At 45.3% G+C, this 12,375-nt stretch overlaps 1 protein-coding gene across 1 annotated transcript in view; it reads left to right on the top strand.

Moving 5' to 3' along the window:
* Positions 1–4,537: 4,537 nt before the first annotated feature.
* Positions 4,538–12,375, top strand: part of LOC131262038 (thrombospondin type-1 domain-containing protein 4) — a gene marked incomplete at its 5' end in the record, with an annotated part of 75,840 nt that continues 68,002 nt past the window's right edge. Inside the window, one exon of the mRNA XM_058263946.1 lies at positions 4,538–4,624. Coding sequence (XP_058119929.1) covers positions 4,538–4,624 — 87 coding nt within the window. The remainder of the gene's footprint in view (positions 4,625–12,375) is intronic.

Here is a 12,375-nt window from a genome sequence, read left to right as displayed (position 1 = left end):
CATCACCAACACTAAGCCAACTGATCGCGAACGTATTTTGGCAAAAACTTGTTCTTACTGGGTGATTCATAACTTTATGGTAAACGACAGCTCGTACCACAAACTGAGTCGAAAGCGTGAACTGATTATGTTATCTCGAACGGCGATTCCCTGCTTCGTTTTCTGACCCATCAAACTCGTTGGAGGTCCGGGACTGCCAAGCGATAGCGCTGGTTAGAAAATCTCGCTTATGATCGAGGCTCCCCATCTCGACGCGTGGGTTCGAATCCCAACCGAGACCGGACCCTCCCCTATACGAGAAGATTGACTATCCACGTACACCTAGGGAAAAAAGTCTCGTAAGCCCTTAATGGGGCAGGTATAACCAACAAAATCGTTACGCCAAGCAGAAGAAGAACCTCAAAATCGTTCAATATTCTATTCTTTTGATGCTGTGTGGCTTTTAATCCGTACTGATGTGACTCATGTAGTGTTATGCTCTTCATGATGGTTCATTTCACTATCGAACATATTTTCACTGACCAGAACGAAAGCAAGGATTGGTTTTATAAGCCGGATGTGTTACGGTTCCGAGCTAGTCCTGTCCTGTTGGATAATACACCCTTACGTAACTTCGGTTCTAATTTGTGAATTCGTTATCACCGTTCGGTGCCGAAGTCCGAATGAGGCCTTCGTTCGGCTTGCGGACGCATTGCTCTCCAGTGTGAAACAGACGAACCCTAATTTTATGTACTCCACACTACTGCCCCACTGCACCCCCAGGAGGCATCCCCATTCCTAAGCCCAGCAAGTGCAAGTGATGCAAGTGCACACATGGGCAGCAATTCTTATTATGATTTGCCATCGAGCGTTGTGCAACTTCTACTTCAATCGGATCCATCATCCGGCGTCGGATGTGGGGCAAGCAAGACCAGTCGGAGTAAGTATTGGTATGGGCCCGATGGTACGCCCGTATGCTGCCTGGTCGGTTTGGCCGGTTTCGTGCAATGGAACCAATTACAGATGCTGTTGCCCAAACGGAGAGAACAAATAATCGATATGGGGTTTACGGGAAGAATGGCTCAAACCGACGCAATCGGCAAAAGAAACCTCCCTCTTTCTTCCCCTCTCTCTTTCTCCTTCCGCTCTCTCTTCCCAGCTATTCGAGCAAAGTGAATTGTGGCTGTACACACATAAATTCATAAGCATATTTTATTGAATTTGTTGGGGGGTAATAAAGATAAGCGAGCGTTGGGGCATGCAATGCGCAGAAATGGCTGGATCCATCCACGACTTTGCGTCTCGGGTTGCCGATCCGACGCTCCAACGCTGCACCCTGCCTCCTTAGGACACACCCCAGGGTTCGACGGGGTTCTGTAATGGTGTTGATAATTTTTCTTCTTCCGGGCACCACCGCCCTCCCCGCAGGAACTGGACTGGCACAGATGCGAGCGGTTCTTGTGCACGTTGCGGTGGCCGGATGGTATTGAGTTTTTCCACGACACAGGACCAGGGTAGCTCGGAAGGTTGAGGCCACAGGTTATTGTGCTGAGGACAGAAGAGAGACCTCGTGGCACTGACAAACAACACCAGCGCGAAAGGTGCAGCACACCATGGAGATGGAATATTCCCCCTTTTGGCCTTTGGTGTGTGGTTCGTCTTTTGCATTTTCCGTTCGGCATGCCAGGGAAAATGCAAAGGATCGCCTGTTTGTTTATGGACAGTGGACTGGAATGGGCATGTTGGCACGTTAACGGCTCGAACCGAGACAAACGGTGCTGCGTCAGGACCACAGGACTATGTTCTCATTGAACTTTGAACGTCAACGACTCGGTAAAGGTTTGGGAAAATTCTTAAATTCTCAAACTTTAATAACGTTGAATAATATTTTTTTTAGTCGATTTGTTTAAGCATATCAAAATTACTCTTAGCCATTATTCTGTATTCTTTATCGACCACTTTTAGTGTAATAACGTGCCAATGGTTGGTGGTGGTTAAATGTTCCAGAGCCAATTCAGCACGTTTTAAGAGACATAAATTAAACAGCGTTCGAGTTTGGTAAGCAAATGGGTTTGACGCTTTTGTTAGGCGAAGCTCAAAGTTCATTACACCGATGGGATACACAAAAGAAATAGCTGGGTAGGTTCTTACACCGTCCAGCGCCGGAACATCATCCCCGAGGGCACAACCGGTCGAATCGACCGCTTCGGGGGTGACTCGATCGGTTGACTTTCCATTCGACACGTGCTGTCAGCAGCCGTGTGTAGTATGATGAAGGTCCTGGCCGTCGTCCAACAACCCAACCTCGACACTGACTAGGGCGCCTGCATCCCCTATCAGGATGGTAAGTTCCATCATTCGCAGCAACCGACCGACCAGTGCCACTCGGGAGATGTGCTTTTGCGGGAAATGAATTAGGCAAATGTCCGCACATTGCCGCACGTTTTTGGTTCACTATTTCTTCGAGCTAAGCTTTGTGTTCGTCAGGATTTGCTCGACTTCGACTTCGGGGGCGACCTTGTTGGACATGTGCAGGCAGCTATAATGCCGGCAACGCCGTGCGGCTTGGTTTTTTGCCGGATAACTGTCTGTGAAATGGGTCCCATCCGAAATCTGCACCGAACAGCTTTCCCGGACGCGATGATGCTGGTCCGAAATATTTAATAGCATTTTTTAGCTCTCTTCATGTTCTCAGTTCGTTGCGATGCTCCCTTCCACCAGTGTTTAATGTTTTCTGTTTAAAGTTCCAAGTGCCCAACTCTGTGTCATTTAAAACGGTGCTTTAATATGTGGGCCATTTTTCGAACTCTGTTTTGCAGTAAAACGGGAACGCTTTAAAAAGAACTCAACGCGTGTAAAGCAGTATCGACTTCGCAAATTGGAAACTGTTGATTTAAACTTTCGAAGCTACCTTACGGCGGCCTCGTCCGTGTGATCATTTTCTGTGAACCACACGATGCATGCCACTTTTTACTGTCGGTCAGTCGTAATTTGCAATCATGAAAGCGAACTCTTTTTCCGGCACAAAACTGATATTTTATTTCAAAGCGAATGTGATTTATTACTCGCCGGTCATTGATGTTTACGTTTATGTAAATGATGTTTGTGCACATGCCACCGTGGTGGTTTGCCTTTTTGTGTTATTTTACATGCAGTTACATGTTTCCACTGATTGCACAAATGAGTTTTATTTCACACCGCACAAAGGAGGAGAATTTTATTGCTTGCAGAATTTACGTCGTATCCTTGGAGTAAGCTTTTTATGGCAGTTCTTGGGGTGAAGAAGCACTGCTTATAATTAACATATTTCTTCCACCTCACCTGTTCTGCAAACTTTTTTCAACTTTCCATTCCACTCGTGCGTTTTTAAATTCCCTTTCAACCTACGTGCTCATGTGCTAAGCTTTGTTGCAAGAAGATTTTGAAAAAACAGTTATGACACACGGATCACACGATGCTTTTTCTTCAAAAAACACCCGACGCCAATGTCCATGTTTCAAACGAAGAAAATCGAAAGTTAAGCAAGACATCTATTTGTCGTAGTGAAAAGTAAATGTTTCCCATTTGTTGTAGCCAAGATTCACAACCCATTCGATGTGAGGGATTTGTTTGCCCAGCTGGATGCAATGTTTGCCATCCATTTAGAGAACATGACTTTTGGGCGTTTTCCATTGTTTCCTAAATGTCTCTTCCAGCTGATGGTGCAGTTTACTACGCGGTTATGCTAGGTTATGTCCGTGTCTGTGGCAACATTCAGTTTGGGGATGAAGTAAAAGTCCCCCTCTTCGATGGACCGTGGTTGCGTGGAAATGGATCAATGTTTAATTAATAGCTCGCTGTGACGTTTTGCAATCGTAAATGGATTCATCGTTTGGTTAACTACGGGTAAAAAGAATAATCATGATGATTCCACGGAACATCGTTTAGATTGTGTCCATTTAATTCTGCTCGAGCGAGGAAAGGGCTTTTTAGGGCCCAGTGTCTTTGAGCGGTATCACGCCGCAGATAAAAAAAAACCATTCGTCATGTCTTCATTCCCGCACGCGCCAAAAGGGTCGCTAATCGAAGCCAGTAATAGTTACGACGATGCGCTTCGGCGCCACTTAACGCCACGGGTTCGGGTGGCGTGAAGAATTGTGTCGATCCGATGAGCAGAAGTGTTGCAAATCAAAAAGCTATTAACTGCATCGTTAGAAACGCAGCGAGAATCGTCGAAGAGGGCAAGGGCGTTAGGGTTGGCAAAGTCGCGCATCGGCAGAAGATCAATAGTGATCTGCACCGCGGTCAACTGACCTCGGTAACAATTAGTTCCTGCTTTTGACTTGGTGCTGCCGAGTTCTAACCCACTCATGTAATGCTCGGCATTCGACCCATTCGAGATGGAGTCACTGATTGGGCGAAAGTAGGTTAAAGTGTAGGCAATCAACTGGTATTCCCTTCCTAAAAGGAATGCCTTCTTTTTTGTTATCAATCTTGTAGTACATGGGTTGTTCTTTTTTTCACAATGCATTTTACTTTTATTTATTTTTCCCTTATCTCTCTCTCTCTCTCTCTCCTTTGCAGAGTGCTGTGTGCCATCAGTATCGTGGCCGTCGTCTTCTTCGGAGCGATCGGAGCGGAGCTTTCGACCCGAGATCGCATACGGGTGAGTTCGCATATCGGGTGGGGAGGGGCTAGGGAATATTCCCAAAGGGTGGCCGCCGGTAAACCGGGACAGACAACATGGCATAACGTTCGAATTATGTTGCTTTTTCCGACGAAACCGAGCACTTCACCTGTGCGGACCGGCCGGCCGATGGTAACGCGGAGAAGGACACGGGGGGAGGGGAGTCTAAGTGGTCGAGTGTGGCCAACAAAGTGTTGAGATAAAAAACGACACCCTGCTGGCCGTTCAGCCGAATGCGAGCATGTGGCTAATTAGCAAAATGGAAAAGCATGTTTTCCCCGTAATAGCAACTGTTCTTATTTCTCGACTCGTCTGTGATCGTGAGTCCTGCCGCATGTCGCTCTGTCGCATTGCACAGTGGGCATTAATCTTGTTTTTCTAATTGATTTAGTTCTACATAAAATGTTGGTTGATAATTTTCATTTATCTTTACCTTTCATTTATGCAGTGTTATTAATATTTTAAATCTAATTTTTTTTCGCTTTCCTAAAAGTGTTATTCTACTTTCATTATCATGATTGTCCATATCTCAAATCTTCACCCTTCTGTTGATGTGAAATTAAAAAAAAACCCTTCCATCATCCTCAAGGGTAGTTCATAAACATTTTCGTTTGCTTAGACCACTTACAACCTCCGAACCTGAAACCCGACTAGATTCCTCTCGCTAACTCGTTCCCTTTACAAACATCAGCGTTGTAAGCTAGGAGAAGCTCTACCTTTTTCCGCTACGGCACCTTTTGACCACTATTGCTGCCTTTGGCCCGGGGGAAAAAAAAGAGGAGAAAACCGAACGTAGCGGAAAACATGGCGCGACGAAAGCGAGTACGGAATGGCTGCAGATTAAGTTATATCTTATCAACACGAAGCTGCGGAAGGAACACAACAAGGAGCGACAGCAAGAATGTAACATAAACAGTGCCTCACTCAGCCTCCCGGACCGCTTGATCCGCTCGCCTCCGCCCCATACCTTCCCGCCCCACCGGGCGTTTGTGCGTTTAGTCTCGTTTTCACGGGTGGTTGCTGCGAGACATTAACGCTGTCGGGCCGGTTAGCATACAACCAGACAAGGTGTGCGGAGTTGGGTCGTCGCTCTGTTTGAGTTGGCAGGTTGTTGTGCGCCGTGGTGTGTGTGTGTGAACAAATGGATCGTTCCACCCGCGACTGTTTGCCTCCACGGGAAAAGCACACTCGAGGAAAACCCACCCCAGAACAGAACAGCAAGGCTCTGATGGGCGTCCGTGCACGTGCGTGGGCAGATGAGTTGAGGCTTCTGGCTGGGCCGCGGGCTGCCGCTAGCGCCAACAATTGTTTCCAATTTACACTTAGGCAAATTGGGCCCCGGCCGCCGGAAGTGAGTTTTTCTGGGAAAACAGGAAAGCCGGCCCCTTGGTACAGTGCTTACACCGGGACACGGGTAGACGGGGTGGTAAAGACATCACGACCGGGTGTAGGGGAGCACGGAGCAATACGCCAAACTCGAAGAAGATGTCAATAAAAACCGTCACATATCTTGTCACATTGATAAACTTGTTACATTTGTTGTGCTCCATAGATCACTTGAATTATTTTTAATTTAAAATTCCCATATTCATGGTTTAGTACTTCAATGGAAAGGATATGTAATGCATAAATATTTACTTTGATGACGATACTGCTACGTGTGTCCCTACCAGCGATTGTGCGACCCTACAGCACTGAGGTGTTGAACCGTGCCAGGGAACCTTTTCAATCTTGCGCCTCCCGGAGAGAAGGAGATGAAATGGAACAATTTCTTCGGATTCCTTTAGAAAACGGGAGATTGCTGATGTTTGGTGGGTACAATTGCTGAACATTTGTTCGATTTTATTTAAAAAATAATCTTTACTATTGCTCCCTTCTTGGCATTTTTACAGTTACTTTTGATAAGTTTGTAAGGGCTGTATGACTTTAAATATAACAATTGAAAAATACTTTTTCTATCTTTTAGTTACAGTGCAATGGACACTTAAATTTTCTTTCCATTTCAACATGAGTAAGGCTTTACATCGATAAAATTATGTTGATGTTTACAGTCTGTTTGACTTCAATCTCTCTATTCCCCAATTCCGTTCCCGTCTCCTCTCCTTTTTTGCTTAATTCTGTCCTTTCGGCGACCTTGCTTCCTCTTCCCTCTGTTAATCTGATTGTTAGTTAATTTTAAGTTTAGACGTTATACAGCCCTCGGGGCAAATAACAGTAAGACTACAAATAAATAAATAAATAAATAAATAAATAAATAAATGTTTTTTGATTCAAATGTTGCTAAGCATAAAAATGGATTTGGATTTAACTCATTTATAAAAAGGTGTCATTGAAGTGAGCAAAACAAAAACATTGTTTAAATCAGGTCAAATCCTATCCTAACTTTAAAGGCAGATACCATTTCTTTGGTTTCGAAAGTTGACCGAAAGGAGGGGGGACGTTGTTCTTGTTGACAGTCTATTTTCTTGTTCGTCAAATCCTAATCGAAAAAGACGGTTAGCTTCGAACAAACATCCTCGATGAAACCATCCTGCGAACTGGAGCAACATCACTGGGGGACAATGAGGTTTGGTTGGCTTAAAAAGTGCACAGATCAAACACTATGGTGGGGTTAGGTTATCGCCGGCAAGCCGAGAACGCAATCAGCTCGAAAGTCTCATGAAAAACCGTTTGCCGAAGAGTTTCAATCCTAATTCGCACCTCCTTTGGCTTACGGACCGGGGTCCGGGCTTCAAGTTGGGTCGAAGCGATCGTTTTGAGCCACCACCAACGAAGACGATGACGACGAAGTGAACGGTGGCGATGAAAAGGCCGGGCCGAATCCCGGGCAATATTGCGGCCTGCTAAGCTGGGGACCGTAAGTTAAATCAGGAAACCTAATCGCCTCGTTGTGTTGTGCTGTGTTGCGGTGTTGGCAAGAAGGTCCGGTAACTTTTCGATTACGGAGGAAATTTATCGTCGCTTCAAGCCTCATGGTACGGCATCCACGCTGACCACGTAAGACTTCCGACTTGGGATTACGCCGGACCGTCCGTCCGTTCCGGGCACGCACAAGGGCACATACGAAAATTTTCCATGAACTTCCAACAATCCCTTCCTGCATCCCTTTGTGGCGGTGCAAAAATCGGGCGTCCGATAAATGTTTCAGAGGTGATGAAGTTTGGAAGCTTGTTCCGGCCACCTTCTCTTCGCATCGTTACACCCGTCGTGTCGAGGTCCATCGGCGTTCGGTTGAGATTCAAATTTTTCACCCACTTTATTGGGCGTAGAGGAGAGCTGAGTGGAGCTGGGTGGCCATTCCTGGGTGGGAAACGCGCGTAACGCTTTCGGATTTTCCGCTTCATTTAGCCCAGACAATGGCCATCCTCCAGCGCCCTTTCGCGAAGAAAGGGAGGGAGGAGGGAGGGGGCAATAGAAGTAGTTCTAGAACAGATTGGGGTCTGGTTTTTGACGTAGTGCCCGTGGCTCCCCTTCACGCAACCCCGGCCCCACAACGACGGGGTGCATTTCCGCCTTTAAAAAATAGAGGAAAAATGGGTTAAATCGCAGCGACGAATGAAAGGCAGCGATGTCGGTTTTTTCCCAAAATTGGTCCGTCAGGGCCAACGGAGAAGGGCGATGATGCCCTTTATGATTTTTTACGATGTCTGTTGTGCGCGGTTTGTGTTGATCGTTTTACAACCGATGGATGTTGAATATTTTATATGCTGCAGCAACATGCTTAGTACTCCGAATGAGCGACGACGGGTCGGGCCGGACCGGGGAGGTACTTTTCGGTGAAGAATAAAAAACGAATAAAGTTATGCATGGGATGATGTTGACACTACGTCATCGGTATAAAACAATCGCCCTGAAACAGACCGATCGATGCTTACCAGATCAGAGTTTATGTGGTAGATTAACATTTGACCCAGTTAAAAGAAGGAAGTAGGGCGAGTTTTATACAATCGATCGTAATATGAAAAATGCGAATCAAGCACCAAATTGTATGAAATGAAATAAACGTATGTACAAGTAAAATCTGTAAATTAAGAAGAAATTTTGTTCAGAGAAAATACGGTACACTTTATCGATGGATAACGTAAAACCGAATTAAAAATATTCTATTCATATTATTGTCACAAAATTGAATTTTTGGCATTTTAGATGGACTTAATAACCAATCTTACGAAAGGTTTTGTTATGACATGCAACAGGTGTGTCTTTTTTATCTTGATATATAACCTTATGTTATTCAAAAGTCTATAGATTTTTTTTTTATTTTCTACTAATCGTGTAACATTTGTTCAAAATAAAACATAAAAAGTTGATTTCAAATAGCGCTTTATTGCATTTCTAGCGGGGAAAATGTCGACAAATATAGTGTGTAAGCAAGGAATCCCACCGAATGTAATATGGACATCTTGAAAAAAGATAAAAAAGATACTTTTCTATGTAGATAGATTTTCTACTTCATTCAATTTTTCCTTGTACCTACAATCACATCTTCTTCTTCTTCTTGGCTTAACGATCTTGTTGGTCATGCCTGCCCCGTTAAGGGCTTACGAGACTTTTTACCCTTTGAGAACGTGGATAGTCACTCCCTCTCGTATAGGGGAGGGTCCGGTCTCGGTTGGGATTCGAAGCCCCGACGGCGCTCATGGGCCGATTATTCTAACCGGCGCTATCTCTTGGTAGCCGCGGACCTCCAACGAGTCTTGAGCGTTTGACGAGTCAGAAAGCGAAACAGGGAATTACCGCTCGAGATAACATAATCAGTTCACGCTTTCGACTCAGTTTGTGCTACGAGCTGATGTGTATGGGTCACCCAGTAAAAACAAGTTTTTGCCAAAATATGATCACGATCAATTGGCTCAGTGTTGGTGATGATTGTGCACGCGTTATCGCTCAGAACACACACTTTGTATTTCCTGCCTTTCCGAGCCAAACGAATCCGCACGATCCTCAGTCGTGTTTCATCTTTCGTTCTGATTGTGCGTTTGAGTGCTTTGAATTACATCAAATTGAAAGTCATGTATAATATTAGTTACATATTGGTGCTGTGTTTTGGTGTAGTTTTATCTGCCCGGCTGACAATGGCAATCGGAGGTTTCGAGATGGAGCTTTTAATGACAAAGCTCGATTACTTGCAAGACAAGCTGCAAGAGGTGGAACAAACTATGAAGACAGCTATGGAGAGTTCGCTGAAGGTGAATCTATATTCCCAGCACAAGTAAAGTTAAAACACGATGATAATGGAGAAAAATATCGACTCTTTGTAGGAAACGGAGCTTCGTCTACAGGCCAAAATGCATGCGATGGAAGACTCTTTGAAAAAGGTACGGAAGCGTGCAATAGGTGTTGCAATCTTGAAAATCATACCAGTTGAATTTTGTGAAATCAATTGCCTCTTTTGCAGAGTCTGGAGGCATCCGAAGAGAATACACGGACCAAATTGGAAGAATTGAAGAATCATATGATACCTAAGATGGACCTCATTCAGGAAACATCGCAAACTGAGCTCAAGAAACTAGGAGAAAATAAGGAAATTCTTGATATGTTAACGAACTCGATGCATAATCTAACTACAAATGTAGAAAAACGCAGTAGAACATTGGAAGACTACTTAATAACTCCTGTCCGTTCATGTCGACAAGTTACCACAGAACCTGGCACGTATTTGTTCCGTTTGTGGAAAAAATCTAAGCCTTTCGAGGTTTATTGTGAGCAAAATAAGTTCGGAGGCGGCTGGACGGTGGTCCAGCATAGGTATGACGGTTCGGTCGATTTCTATCGGAACTGGACGGAGTACCGCAACGGATTCGGGAATGTAAATGGCGAATTCTGGCTCGGGCTAGAATACGTGCATCAAATTACTAAAAACCGACCGCATGAACTGCTGGTGGAAATGAAAGATTTCCATGGAAACTACGGGTACGCTAAGTATGACGAGTTTGAGATAGGGAACGAATCGGAGTTGTATGCGTTGAAGAAGTTAGGGACATACTCAGGGACAGCAGGAGATTCGATGGAGTACCACAAGGATCAAAAGTTTACCACATTCGATCGCGACAATGACGAACGGGATGGCATTAATTGTGCTAAGAAATTTCACGGAGCCTGGTGGTACTATAACTGCCACTATTCCAATTTGAACGGGCGTTATCAGAACACAACAAATGATGTGAGTGCGATGGTGTGGTACTATTTCAAAAACGACGACCGTGGTTTGTCTTACTCGCGAATGATGATTCGCGATATCAATGATTAACGCAGACATAAAGCGATTGCCTCACCAGTGAAGATGTTCATCAGCTGCAGCATTTTTGTTCCCTCTCTCCCTTCATTTCTACCAAATTAGAGTAATAAACAGAAAGTTTGATACAAGCATTACTATGCACAGCATTGCTTTTGAATAAATACAAATAGTTTTATAGTGAAATTTTCCATTCAAAGAGAAAAAAAAACAAAAAAGAAAGAAACAAGGGTGAAATAGATTCAACCAAATGACATTTTCTTCTTGACGTAGCGACCGACGACGTTGTTGTTGGTCATGCCTGCCCATTACCTTTTTCTAGACTTTTTCTCGGTTAGGATTCGAACCCACGCCGTCGGGGTGGTGAGCCCCGGCGCTCATGGGCCGATTTTCTAACCGGCGCTACCGTTTGGCTGTCGCGGATCCGTCAATCACATCGACGGAGCTAAATTACTCTCAAAAGATCAATATTAAATCAATTCTCAAAACATAAACATCGTTTCATTCGCCAGACGCGTTATGTAATTTCCTGTGCCAGCCCGTGTTGCTCGAAAAACCGAAACCCAAATAAATGAACGGAAAACCGCGCTTCCAGCACGTTTCGCTACGGATTCCGAATTCCACTTGTTTCACGCGAGGAAAATCAATCACAGCCGCTCGTGCGCCGCTCGAGACCCGAAAGGGTGATAAATCAGTGGAGAAGAAAGAGCGATGGAAAATAAAAATACCCTTCCCGAGCGCACCGCAAACCCTCGCTGCTCGCGCGAAGGAGTTTTTCGTATGACCTTGCTGCAAGGGGCCAACGATTTTCCCACGCCCTATCGCCCGGTGTCTCCCCCCACCCCCCATGGTCCGTGAATGTCCAGGATGGTTTATTTGTTTGTTTTGGACCGGAGTTGATCAATCGACCAAGCACGAAGGAGAGGTAAGCGAAAAAGTCAAACGTCAAATGGAAAGTCCATACAGGCCGGGAGTCGGATCGGGTTTCTAGGTCAACGGTCAAACGGTCAAGCGATCGTTCCGCGGATCCTATTGCGCCCCGAACGGCGGTACCGGACACCATGCGCCAAGCGTTTCAATAAGGCTTTTCCTCTCCCGCCCGATGCTGCTATGAATCGACACAAAATTTGGATGAAAAATTGTAGTCGAAAGGGAACGAACGTCGACTTAGTGGCATGTGTGAAATATGACGAAATGCAACCGAACCAAACCACTCATCATCGGGCCGGCTATCGACATCCGTATAATATGTGCCGGGAAAATTGTAACGATGTATCGGCAGAAAAGAAAAAAAGGGCATGGAGGAGTTCCCCATCGCCTTCGCTTTGACCCTTTCGATCGGGTGGCGAAGTGCTTCTCGCGTTTTAACGGTTAACCCATAACCGCACGGCTTCGGTAAGCGAACCACTGTGCACAAACACCAACTTGGAGCACTTGGCAGCATATTAACCCTCCCTCCTCTCCCGCCAATCGCGAGCCAATCGATCGCGGATGT

Source organism: Anopheles coustani, chromosome 2, assembly GCF_943734705.1.
Source record: "Anopheles coustani chromosome 2, idAnoCousDA_361_x.2, whole genome shotgun sequence".
NCBI lineage: Eukaryota > Metazoa > Arthropoda > Insecta > Diptera > Culicidae > Anopheles > Anopheles coustani.
Note: the sequence above shows the minus strand (reverse complement) of the source record. Positions and strands in the feature narration are given on the sequence as shown.